The sequence below is a fragment of the Caloenas nicobarica genome, chromosome 16 (genome assembly GCF_036013445.1).
Source record: "Caloenas nicobarica isolate bCalNic1 chromosome 16, bCalNic1.hap1, whole genome shotgun sequence".
NCBI classification, from domain to species: domain Eukaryota; kingdom Metazoa; phylum Chordata; class Aves; order Columbiformes; family Columbidae; genus Caloenas; species Caloenas nicobarica.
In genome coordinates this window covers 9,186,853-9,200,146 of record NC_088260.1, presented here as the reverse complement: position 1 = coordinate 9,200,146, position 13,294 = coordinate 9,186,853, and the positions used below count along the sequence as shown (strand labels likewise).

The window sequence follows — 13,294 nt, the reverse complement described above, 5'->3', positions numbered from 1 at the left end:
GTTTCAGTCTCTGGAGTTTGTCTTTTTTGCAGATGTTCTGGTTTAAATTGCTTCTGAGATGAGACTTTGAAATGCAGAAGCTAGGCTACACTTTTAGCTGGGGGACTAGATTGATCTCAGGAGCTGTGATTATAGAGCAGGAAAGCTGCTCCCAGCTGTTCCCCAGTAGTCCCAACACATGGAGAAAGATAGCTGAAGTTGTTATCCTTCTGGGACTTGGTCCCCTGGGCTGTCCTGCCTCACCCTTGCCTGTTTGGAGGGACAATTCCTGCAGCCTGAGAGGCAGAGGGAGGTCCTTGTAAACCCACTACAGAAGCTGCAGTCCTCATGTACCTTGTTGTGAACTTTGGGTAACCACAAGCTTCACAGCAATTCAAAAATTGTACCACAGATGCTAGTTGAAGGCTACAGCAGCTTTGTGCTTGTTTTGGTCTAATTCCATGAAGGGGCTGCTTGCAGAAGTACCTGATCACAAAGAGGCTGAAGTGTTCTCAGGAAGAGCTGGAGTTTTTATGTCCATGAAGCAAAATACATTTTCTATGTGGGAGGCTAAGATGCAGCAGGAGTCCCAGGTTTTGCCTTACCCACTGAAATAACCTTTCAACCTCTCTAATAAAGAATAACTGATAGAGTACCACTCTGGCACAGGAGCCTAGGATAAGACTGCAATAATATTATTGCTAAATTGCAAGTTTTTGGTTTTCTGCAGACTAACATCTGGAAAAAGTTCCCTCCCACCCAGGAACGGGAACTGGCTCTGCTATTACTCAAGTATAAACATGATAAATTAAGGCCAGAAAGTGTTTTTTGACTGTGCTAGCAGTGTGGGTGGATCAGCAAGGATTGTAAAGCCCATTGGCTTTATCGTAAAGGCCTGAACATAACTGTTGGGCTGCCAGCAAAATCTGCCCTGCTTGCAACACTCATCAGTTCTGGCAGTGAATGGTAGGAACTCTATCAAAGAGCTGGTGTACCTCAACAGCATGGCACATTCTAATTAGTCTTTTAAGCAAGCTTGAATTTTTTTAATCTCACTTCAGTGATTTTCTGTTTTTAAACTCCCCAGGGAAAGAGGTTATTTCTAGGGCTGCAAAATCCTGTCACTGCAGCACTAAGGATATTTAAGACACCCGCTTTGCTTTGGGTGCTGTGTAACTGGCAGCTACATGGGCTGACAATGATTCTAGCAAAGCCACCTGCTGAAGAGAAGCTGCAGTCTCAGTGATTGCAGGCTTCAGCTTCTGTACCAGTTCAGAGAGGTGGTTGTTCTCCAGATGCAGTCTTCACAGAAAAAAGAGTTCAGCACACACCAGACTGACATCTGATAGAAATCAAAGTTAAGTCTGTGACTTCAGTTAAACTGTTTTACCCTTGTTAGGTAAGCCAGCTGAACACCTCACTGTGTTCGTTACAGACTGCACTAAGTGTGGAGAGACCAGTCCTTTAGAGAGTTGTTTGCTTCTAAAGTCTCATTCTCACTGTCCCCTGCTGAAGTAAAGCACTCAATTTCCACCATGCTTCAGGAAAAGTGAATGCATGTGAGTGTTCAGCATTGTACCCAAAAGCATTAATATCAGGTGCCAGGACTGCTCAGTTACAGAATAGCACAAAACATGGTGAGATTCACTACTCATTCAAACTTACTGAACTCAACCTAAGTAGTATGCATTCCTTTTATTTAAAAAGTTGTCCTAATAGTGCGTGTTGCACCTATACAAAAGAATCTTTACACTGTCCACACACAGGTATACAAGGGCTCCAACAGCTGCCACAGGTCTCAGCTACATCATACTCTAACGCAGCGTTCCTGGTACGTGGCATTTAGGTGGAGGGGATGGGGGCAGGAGTCAGCAGTACTGGGAACTCTTGGCAAGTGGAATGTATGTCCCCCTGAGGGACAGAAAGACCCCTGCCAATCCTAGATCCATGTGGGGAGAGGAGTGGGGATAAAGTCTGTAGGAAGAGCACCAGTGTCACAACAGGAGGATTACCAGGCAGGAGCAGTATTGGCCAAACGTCTCATGCGCCTAGGAGAGAGAGAGAAAGAGGGAGAGTGAGTGCTGTGGTACAGCCACATTAAGTCTTAATGAAACCAACACTTTTGGGGAGGCTGCCACAGTTTTGTGACCTCTGTAGACAGGTTTATTGCAAAGATGGACCTCGTTGGTCACCTCAGTGTGCCCCTGTTGATAAGGCTAAGACACTATTTTTCAGTAACAGCTTTTAGGGCACTTTTGCTCATTAACTTGTATTGAACTGATCGCTACTGAAAACTGTTCGCCAGCCATAGCTGAGAAGCAAAAATAATTACAGAACTGTTAATCAGCAGTAAAAAAAAAAAAATCCTGGGGAAGAGCTGAGCCAGCATATTTACTGTCCCACAATGTATCTTTTAGAGACATTCCAGCAGTTCGTTTATATCTGCCAGGAGCAATTTCACCAAGTAGGAGCAACTGCTCTCGACCGCTTGTGAAACGCTGCTCAGTGGGTCTCTCTGGAGCTCCTCCTGCAGTCACAGCAGCGCTCCCAGGCAGGTCAGCGTCAGTCAGGCTGGAGCTGGGAGCTTGCTCTCTCCTACATCAAACAGCGCTTCACCCTACATAAAAGGAAGCCTTGTGGCAGGATTCTAGGCAGCATGACAGTGCATGGAACTCCAATATTTTTGATGAATGCTTTCCTATAGAAACAAATCCCCCTGCACAAGCAGAGAGCCCAGGAAAAAAAAAAAAAAAAAAAAAAAAAGAAACTTTGCTTCAAGCAGAGATTTAAATGTTTGTGGAGCAAGGTGATAACTGTTTAATATCCTGAAGTTAAAGGGATACGAGTTTCTGTTGTGGTGTGCAAGTTTGAAATCCAGCCAACTGGTTCTCAGCAGAGAAAAACAAATGTCAAAGCTTTTAACCTCCGTCTTAGAGACAGGCCAGAATGAGAAGTGTCTGAACGAGCAGCAGCACCTTGTATTTCTGTCCTGGTCTCTGATCTTCTTCTCCATCTCGGCATCTGTGAGGGTTTCCAGAAGAGGGCACCACTGGTCAGCATCCCCTGTGTTGCGAATAGCAATTTCCACAGTTGGCAGAGGGTTCTCGCTGCAAGGTGGGCAGAAGGCAACAAAGCAACATTTATCAGCGGACTGGGCTACCAGTTCAGATGCAAAACACAAGGACAACAGAGCATCATTTACAGCGTTTCAGGCTTAAGCGTTCGTTCTCAGCCCCGTGTAGTACAGTCTGGTTCCCAGAAGCACACCAGGGGCTGATGGTGAGAGTCTAGTGGAGCCTGAAGTTTCTGGGAGACCAACTACGACCATCTCTGTTCATCATCGCAGAAAGGTTTGCCAAAGCACTGTGGCTGACGCCATTCTCTCCCACGTCACTGGCTGTCAGCATTCAAACCCAGTAAGCACCGGCAAAGTTCATACCAGTTCATTAGTGCTGGGAGCACTTTTCCCAGAGCAGCAGCTGAGCAGGGACTGTTAACAGGGCTCCTTGTCTGGCCTTACCGTCCTGCAGCTCTGACTCCTAGCTGTGGTTTCCATGGCAAACAGCTTTCTGGGAGGCCAACAGTGGAACAAGTGGTGTTCTCCCAGTTGCCATGGAAATATTAGTCTTTTAGAACCTGCTGTTGCAACCAGGGGCTGTGGCTACTCCCTGAACACGGGATGAAACACAAGGCTCTGTCCCGGATCACAAGATCTGCTCCTCAAGAGATCTCTCTGCCCTGACCAGCTATATTATCACACGCACAAAAATATTTACTGCTTCACTAGCCACTTTTCAGTAAAAGTCAACAGGAACTGACCAGAAGTAGCTTCCCAAATATTGACAGTGGAGCCGGAAGCCCAGCATAAACACAGAGGAGCCTCAGAATGTAAATGTTTGCTTTGAATTCCAGCAAGCGGCTCAGCCTGAGCTCCACCAGTGTCTCTGCGAGAGGAGCCCTGTGGCAGGTGTGCGCAGACATCCGGCCCCCTCCCCTGCACAGGATTTCGGCGCTCGTGGGCAGCTCTCGTTCCCCCAGAAAGGAACTCAAATGCTAACCACCATGGGAACAGACGTCTGCATCAAAGCTATTAATCTAGAATAACAAGTCTTCAAAGTAATGCTACAATGAAAAATTAATCCAGAGTCTTTGGTATCTGATCCTGGGAGGAAGCTTTAGTCAAATCTACTTCCAGTATTGCTGATATCTGCTAAGCAACACTCAAACCCAGGACTTTCCTCTTAGCCCCAGACTGCTACACATTCCAGACTAAATGTTAGATCTTAACTGGCTTTTTTGACTTGAGAGCATAGTCTCTATCTCATTTACCACAGTTAACACTGAGCACTCACTAGAATTCAACGGGAGCTGGAAAGCAAGCCTCATGTGCATAACTGAATTGTGAGCCAACTCAGATACCACACTTCTGTACTGTAAAATCAGGGATAACTGGAAAAATCCTCTCTCATCTCCCAGCTGGGATGTGGGTTTGGGGTGTGAGAGAACCCGTGCCATCGTTCAGGTCAGAAGGTAGAACTCTGGCTGTGAAGTGCTGTGTGCTGCCACTAGGAACACTCGGTACCAAGGGGCGAAACATCATAGCACACCATCCGCATGAAATCCCATAAGCATCATTTACCTGTCTGCTTCCAGTCCTGCCCCTTCTGCTGGGCTTTCAGGCTCTCCTTGTTTTGCACAGAGCAGGCCAGCTGAAAGAACTGACCTGCTTTTCATCAGCTAAAAGACAGTTTTACCTCTCCCTCAGATGATTCAGAGGCACATGACTTCTCAAAGCCCCAGTCCCTGGAGATATTAAGGTTCCTTTGATACATCTAAAGCAGATCCTTTCCTTACATCAGTGGAATGATTTCGGAGCAACCACTACTCCTGTGGTTTGCGAATTCAGGAAATAACCAACCACAGAACCCAAATATCATTTATCACTGCAAGGTTTCAAAAGTACTCCTTTGCTGGGAGAAAAAAGGGAAGAGGTGGACATGTTTGTACTATGACACAAAACAAGGTTTAAATTAGATGCTTCTTCCTCCCTGAACAGCTGACGTCTGCATAATTTGTTACATTGGGGTTCCTTTCCTAGGTTTTGATTCTCCTGCTTGCAATATTGCCACGGTCTAACGAAGGCCTGAAATCTACCTGTTTAAACTACCCCTAAAAGGACACACTCTTTAGTAACCATGGCCAGATAAATATTTTCAGAGAGAATGTGTGAAGTTGGCATTAATATGATATATCTGAGAGAGCCTGGGCAGCACTGACTAACAGTTTACTTGCTGCAAGATTTTGAGGATAAATATAACCTCCAGAGGAAGCAGAGTGAGACTAGTGGAAGAGCAGCTGTTCCAGAGCAGATCAGTGCCTGTTTTCCACAGAAGGGTGACCAGACAGGAAAATTTCAGATGGAGGAGGAGAAAGGAACAGGGCTCTTGGCAGCAGCCAGCTGCCCCACAGCCTCCAGCTCCTCCTTGCTCACCCCACACCAGCGATTCGGTGCCCTCTCCCCAAGGCAGGACAGGGCTGCGTGTTTGCTGCCCAGGTAGGTCGTCCCGCTTCCTTGAACTGACCTCTACAAAACTGCTGTCAACATCACCGTTCCCTCACCTCTGCATATACTCTCAAACTTCCCTGACTGTTACCATGACCCGAGGTCACAAAAACCTCCCAGCGCACATTACGGGATACTCACAGCCTGCAGACTCAGCAAGATGCCGAGGATAACATCAGTACAGCAGCTCACCACAGAACAGCGCACAGCACAACTGGAAACCATTATTATTAGGAGACAAGTTACAAAGCTGACTAATCAAATCAAACCTGAGACTGCTGCATTCCAGCTGTGAGAAGGGCCTCCTATGATCAAGCGAACTTTAACTTCAGCCAGGGTAGAGAGCTACAGTTTCAATCGGTCTTAGTTCAAAACACCAAAGCTTGAGACAGCTATGGCCCAAGTCAGGCAGAGACAACGAAACAGAAACATATCCAGGGCTCACCATTAGCATACATTAAAAGAGACACAAGGTTTTCAATCACTGTTAATTACATTCTTTCCTTCTGCAGCAAAACCTGAGATTTCATCAATATTTGGTCCTGAAATGTATTACACCCAAAACGAAAAATATGGGAGCACAAGCAATCATAAGGAGCACAGAATAGGTGCAAGTTGTAGGGACCAATTTCAAATGAAACTTTCTGCATTGGGTCAGCTGGCTGTTCTAAGATTCACTGACGCCAACACCCATGAAGTACAAACACAGGCCCGTACCAGGAAGGCGACAGTCCCCTACCTGAAGGCGTACGTCTTCTGATGCCAGCTCAGCTGTCCCCGGATGCTGTAGGCAATAGTAGTGACAAACTCCCCACCCAGGCCAAGCTCTGAACACAGCTTCAAGGCAAACTTCTCTGGTGAATTCTCCTTCTCTGACATGTCCCATTCAAACTGGTCTACAAGGGAGATGTTCCCTACGTGGATGTTTAGCTGTAGACAAGGGAAGAAACAGGTCATTTGTTTCCATTCTCGCAACAGTCTGTCAAAGGTCATTTAACTGAGAGGCTGGAGAAGAGAAGCAGAGAGGTAACTCCTAGTTCATTGCATCTGCAGAGCTCCTTAACTCAATTTTTAATTCCAGTAGCATGAAGACAACTCAGCTTTGTTTACCAAGGTTCAGTTCTTCCAAAAGAACATGACAATGGTTTAACTGAACTATTCCATTATCTCAGGGGCTAGCACATGAATGTTTAGTAATCTACCACCTTGGTTCTCTTCTCAATACAAAGGACAAAATGCAATCTGGACCCAGGACTGGAATTAAGAGCTCCTTCACTCTGAGGGAACCCTTTGTACTCTTCCTCCCCCATAACATAACCAGAGAAAACCAAATGGTTCCGCTCTCATTCTACTGCCTTCCTGTTTTACCTTAATAATAACTCGTTGGTCTGACTGATCTTCTAGGATACTGTCAGTTGGGTAGGACTCGATCTGTTGTCGGATGGCAGAGGCAATAGCAGGGACAAAGGTCAGAGGATTCAAATCCAGGTCATCGCAAAGAATCTCAGAGAACATTTCTGGGGTCATTAGCTTTTCTGGGACAGAACAAGCACGAAGAGACACTGTTAATTTTCCTAGAAATCGATGTCCTACACACACACAAAATTAATCCCACAGTGTGTCAAAGAGAATCCCCAATGCATCACCTTTTGTTTTTAAAAGAGTGTTTTGTATCCAGTTTGTAAGGACGTGCACACTGACACAGGGACTTACAGCCTTCCCTGCTGGCTCCACAGAGACAACCCAGCTGTGGTCTAATAACCCACATACATAAAGGAGCCAACTGTTTTGTGTTTAATGTACCTCAGCTAACAGAATAATCTCAGACCACTGAACTGAAGAACTGGGTCAGAACGGGCCAGTTAAACTTCTCAGAATACATGTGTCCAGGAATGACTGCAACCCATGGAAGTGGCAGAGCACTCCCTAAGAGACATGAGGGTTGAACACAGCCCAAAGTTTGAAGTTTTGTGTACAGGGAACAAGGACATGCACACTCATTGTTGTTCTCTCTTCATACTCAGTGATGGATACAACTCTCTCTCTCTCCAGCCTCAGGAAACTCTCTTTCCTACATACCATTCATGTTCCACGTAAACGCGTCTCTGAGTTTCTGCCCATCAATTTCCATATCAAGCCTGATTGGAACCAGAACCTCCGGCTGGGATGCGTTCTCATGGATCACTGCTGGGTCGTGGTCATCAAAGCTAACAGAGAGCACAACACAGTAAATGCAACTAGAACACGACATCTGGCACCCACAGAGGGAAGGCAACGTTTGTTGGAAGCAATCCCCAAACTCCAGCTCCCCCCTCAGTCTTTAGACTCCTGAATACAGGCTTACAGGGCTATGGCAAAAAATACCAGTTTATCACCTTTTAATGCATCCCTCATGGTACATTCCTGCAAATAAACCAAAGAAACTTTCTAGGATTACATTTTATCTTGGTTTTCTCAAATTTTATAATGAAAAATAAAAGTTAGCCATGAGCCACAGCAGCACTTTCCATTGAATAAATTAGATCAAAGTTACTGGAATATGTTAGTGAGAGGCAGCCTGTCCTTCACAGAGAGGGCTTGCAGGCTCCTGAAATTAAAACTGTTCAGCAAATGAACAGAAATTAGAAGGAACTAATCAGGAAAAGAACAAACCATTTTCCTGACAAAAGGAAAGCCTCTGCTCTGAGCCATGACTGGCCACCGTAAAGAAGAGCTTCAAGACACACTAAGAACCTCCAAATTAGCGACCTGTAGGTCTTTTGTCAGTTTGAGATGAAGCACAACATTATAGTAACACATCAGCACTACCATGGCAGCGTGTCATATTGATAACAGTTTCCACTTTTTGGAAGCAGGAAAGTGTCTTACCACAGAGGGAACGTCCTCTTCTTATCCCTGCCCATGCGGTTTCTGTTAATTGTTGTTGAGCACGGCACAGCATCCAGGTGATGAGAGCTGTTGGGCAGGGTCGGCACCCACTGGTTGTTCCTCTTTGCCTTCTGCTCTCTGAAGAAGAATACCACATTAAACTGCAGAACCTGAGCACCATTGCTGCTTCTTAAGGAATGGTGTAATTCTAAACTTAAGTCCTATTACAAGCTCCTGCTGTTTTATTCTGGAACCCTCAACAATATCATTCCACTGAGAACTCATGTTCCACACCAGCCTCTGGGAAGCCTGTTCTCCAGCTCACAATTATTCATCAGATACGAATCCAGGTGCACCGTTATAAATACTAGGTTCATATTAACATTTGGATTTTGTCTATTCTTTACAGAAGGACTGCTGAGAAATACGAGGTCTCCAGAAGACAGTACATGCAGGGAGTGTGTGTTCTGTAACACATCTGTTACAGCTGGAATGCAGTAATTGCAAAAAGAGCTGTATCATCAAACACTTATGCTTCTCTTCCTGTTGTATGTGGGCAGTAAGCAAATCCATACACTCTGGAGATCTTCATTTGCCCAACACTGTGAACAACTGTCAGCACAGACTGGGAAGCCCTCCCCCGCACAATGGCCTGGCTTTGTGCAATTTCTTGCCCTTCCTGGCCAAGCTGACGTCTCCCAAGCAGCCCCGTTCTGACCCTGGCCCTCACCCACGCTGGTTACCTGAGGTAGGTGGGAGGTTCTGTGCTGATGGACACTGCCTTATACTTCTCATCATTCCCATCCAAGATCTCTTCCACTTCAGAGGCCTTTAGCAGTGTCACACTAGTGGCTAATGTTGTATAACCATGATCTAGTACCGGGAAATACGCCAATAATTAACATGGACAAGTACTACAAAGCAATGTAGCATTAACAGGCTGCAGAGTGAAAAGCCCTCCCTGGCGCTGCAGGAGGGACTGAAATAGGTCACCCAGTGGTATGAGCACCTGCCCCAAAAGTCTCTTGGGCTACACTTATCTTCTCATACACATTTTATTTTCAAGAAAGGTTTTGACATAGCATTTTGTACACATGGGATCAATGGAGATGACAAAACTTTCCACTGTCATTTCTGAGTTGCCAGGAGCCTCCACACGCCCTCACACCTCAGGACGCTCAGCTACTGGGGTAGATTACTTGCACAGGAGGGACCAGAAGCCCAGCTGCAGTACCTGGCACTAAAGAAACATAATCAGGTTTTGACATCCATCTAAACAGCAGGAAAAATGTGACTTTCCTGGGAGCAGGAGTGGAATGTCTCAGTTAATACAGGGCAATCCCCACCACAACACCTAGAGAAGAAATACAATTCAAAAGACAAAAGCAGTATGACACCTTGGAATGGCTGTGTAGTGACAGAGCCAAGATTTGCAAGAGGCATCGATATCTCTCTACCTTGTATAGCTACACTGTTCATACTCTATTAAAAATATCTTTCATTTGGACTAAGAGGCAAGACACAGGGAGGGTAGAATTACATGAGCTTTCCTCAGGTACTACCATGGGATGAACCTCCTTCTTCCAGGGTGCAACTTTATTAATAGACTCTGGTCATTTCTGTTATGAAATTTACTTAAGATGGAAAGGAACACTACAAAAACAAAACTTCAGGAAAAAAAGTCCTTAAATCCTCATAATTATTAGCTAAACTTTAACGTGTTTTTACTTAAAGAGAGGAAGAGAAAAACAATTCTTTCCTACCCTGAGTTGCCCTTTACAATCACACAGTTTAGCTCTGCACACCTACATCTGTCAAAAATGATGTAAAATCCCAGCCTTCTGGGAGGAAAAGCGCAGAAAACAATAAATCCTCAGTGGACTGAAAGGTTGGAAATAGAGACGCAATGATCAATAGAAAATCTGATAAGACTTGGGAAAGGGGGAGAAACCTCAGGACAGCTCTTGCTCAATTACAGAGCCCATCTGTAATTGAGAGTTTGAGAGTCCCACTAAGGTTCTGAGAAAGACGAGTTCAGCATGTGATCAGAAGCACAATTAAGGCGACCACAGGGAGAGATCAGAGGAAGAGGATTAGACGTTAATATATATTGTAATAGCACGAAAGGTCACAGTGGAGATTCTTTGTCTAGCACAGCTAAGAATAACATGCAGATAAGACTTACATCTTCTGGGACTGTGAGACCGCTGATTTTCTGTTAAAAAAAAAAATAAAGAAAGCAACAGGTCAGCAGGATATTTGGAGGAAGGAGACAAGCCCAGAATGAACTATTTATTTTTATTATGCTTTAGTCTAAAGAGTGTACAAGTCACATTGCTAAGAAATTTAATTGCCTGTTATTAGTCTCTCACCAAAAATAATACCGAGGCAGTCACATCAGTAGCAACACATCACAACACATTTTTGGAGGCACATTCAGACCCTGCAAGAAGCAAAGCTTAAAGATGCACATTTTCAATGGGGCATCCTTGCAACATTCCCACTCATTTGACAAACGAGAACAAATGCCCCTTTGTCCATAAGTCTCTCCTGGAAAATAGCATTGATTCTGAGATGTGGCTTTTGCTTTCTGACAAACACAGCCAACCCCAGGAAAGCCATCATGGATGTTTCAATTTTAGAACATTTTTGATCTGTGGATGTTTGCTGCCAGGCTGAACCAGGAGCTACTGGTGCAACCGCTGCAAAGTGCTCTGTCACTGGGACAATCTGAAATTATTTGCACAGCCCTAAAGGTGAACAAGCTTTTTAATGGCCAGAGACTGTTTTTCCAAGGCAAAATTTCAGATTTCAGACAAACATTACTGGGAGTGTTTACTCATCTTCTCACCATGTGAAGAGGCCACTATCTTCTTCCTTTCTTCCACTGTGGCTAGTCGCCTCCAGAGTGAGGGGTACCTCTTGTACAGGGAACCCCGAAACATGCGCAAATAGTTGCCCACCTACAAGAAGAAAAGTGGAGACGTGGCCTGGTGTAACAGTATGGCCTGGTATTCCATTTAAGAGATTTTAGCAGCTCTTTGTAATGATAAGAGGGACCTCCTAAGAGGATGTTTTTGTTTGTTTTTCATGGTAAACTACACTGGGTTTGGCATCATATAGCGCCACAAATTTTCCAGCAATACAGAGAACAAAATTTTTATCAGCACTTATTTCAGTAGTCCAATAAGAAAAAACTCCCATCCATTGACAATAATCCATTCAATAGGTAAAAACTCCATTCATAACCTTTCTTTACTTCAATTTCTGTTTCAATGCACAATGCTCAGCAGGAATTAAATCAAACAAGCTACCCAGCTCTCTGACAGTTATTTTTACTTCGAACCTCTGTGCCATCTAGACATTGCTCAAATACAGCAAATGCCCAGAGACTTGTATTTTGTTTTAAATCCTTTGAACATGTAAAATGGGATCAGTGCCAATAATCCTCTTTCAAATTTACTTACCATCTGTAAAGCAGTTCTGTTCTTCCTGGCACAAGATCCTCACCTGTGCTGAAGGCTACAGCAGGACTTGCTGAACAGCAGAACTATTTCTAGACTCCAAAATCAAATTTTTAGGCTGGTAGTACTCTGGCAGACTGCCACACAATAAGGTTTTTCTTCTTTGTTTGACAAGACTAATTTTGATCTTAACAGCTATTTTTGGGTAATTTTCAATCACGCCTGTTGCTTTACCATGCCCATCAACAGACAAAAGTTAATGGTAGATAAAAAAGATAACCCCTTTTCCCCTTCCACAGGTCTGGTATGGCAATCCCGCAGATGAGCTGACTGCAGCTACAGTTCTTTCAAACTTCACATTTCACACAAGAGGGCAAGGGGCCTTTAGTCCCTGTGCAACCTACACAGCTGGCGATGTAACTTCTCCAATATTTCCGTTTTTGCACCAAGGACAGGGGCTAAAATATTTTTTCCTGTTTCCAGCCATGATCTTTTCCCCGGTGCGGAACCACCGATGTTTCTTGCTTCATAAGATTTATTTTCAGGGAGCAGAACAGCTTCAGCACGAGATGCAGTGTCAGCACATACCCTGGGCTGCTCAAATGCTGCACAAGGCTGAGCTGCCAGATTTCGGTGTTGTCACTGAGCACAAAGACCTACGCGTGGGCTTAGTTACCTCGGGCTATGTGAAATCACCCAAAATTCTGCACAAGTGGGCTACACAAAATTCGCCAGTGGAGTATCAGGGAGCAGGGCCTCGAATGGGGACCCCGGGCTGCGATCAGTGAGGATCCGGCTTCCACGCCCACCCCGAACCGGTGCGTGTCCCTAAGGGAGCGCTGGTCCCGGTGCGGCCCCGGCCCCCGGGCACGGCCCGGCCCCGCAGCCGGGGGGAGCCGGGACCCGCCGGGGCTGCACGGCCGCTGCCCCCCCCGGCTCCCCTCAGCCCCCTCCCGGCGCTGGGCCCGGCCCCCGGGCCCGGTTCCCGCCCTGGTCCCGGCCCTGGGCCCGGTTCCCTCCCGGGCCGCTGTGCGCGGGGCCGCACCTCGGAGCCGATCATGTAGAACTCGCCGTCCTCCTCCAGCTGGAACTTCACGGGCTTCTGCCCGAAGGTCTTGCTCAGTGCCATCATCATCATCGCGCCGGCGGGAGGAGGGCGGCGGGAGCGCCCGGCGGCCTCAGCGGGGAACCGGCGGCGACGGCAGCAACAACGGGCGGCGCCGCGGCCTAGTCCAGCGCCGCTCTGCGCCTGCGCGCCCCCGGCCCCGCCCACCCCGGCGCGCGCGGAAGGAGGGGCCACGAAGGGCGTGGGTTAGAAAAGAGGCGGGGCTTAGAAAAGAGGCGGGGCTTAGAAAAGAGGCGGAGCTTAGAAAAGAGGCGGTTTATTGTCGCGGGGCGGTACATAAATACAGACACACAC

The 13,294-nt window shown here is 46.2% G+C and overlaps 1 protein-coding gene across 1 annotated transcript; it reads right to left on the bottom strand.

Moving 5' to 3' along the window:
- Positions 1-1,668: 1,668 nt before the first annotated feature.
- Positions 1,669-13,106, bottom strand: SMARCB1 (SWI/SNF related, matrix associated, actin dependent regulator of chromatin, subfamily b, member 1). Its single transcript, XM_065646315.1, has 10 exons — positions 12,920-13,106; positions 11,262-11,373; positions 10,596-10,625; positions 9,154-9,283; positions 8,411-8,548; positions 7,622-7,749; positions 6,911-7,077; positions 6,282-6,472; positions 2,955-3,086; positions 1,669-2,027 (listed from the first exon to the last, which is right to left on the bottom strand). The coding sequence occupies exons 1-10, from the start codon at positions 13,010-13,012 to the stop codon at positions 1,988-1,990; spliced, it is 1,161 nt and encodes a 386-aa protein (XP_065502387.1). The 5' UTR covers positions 13,013-13,106; the 3' UTR covers positions 1,669-1,987.
- Between the last annotated feature and the right edge of the window lie 188 nt (positions 13,107-13,294).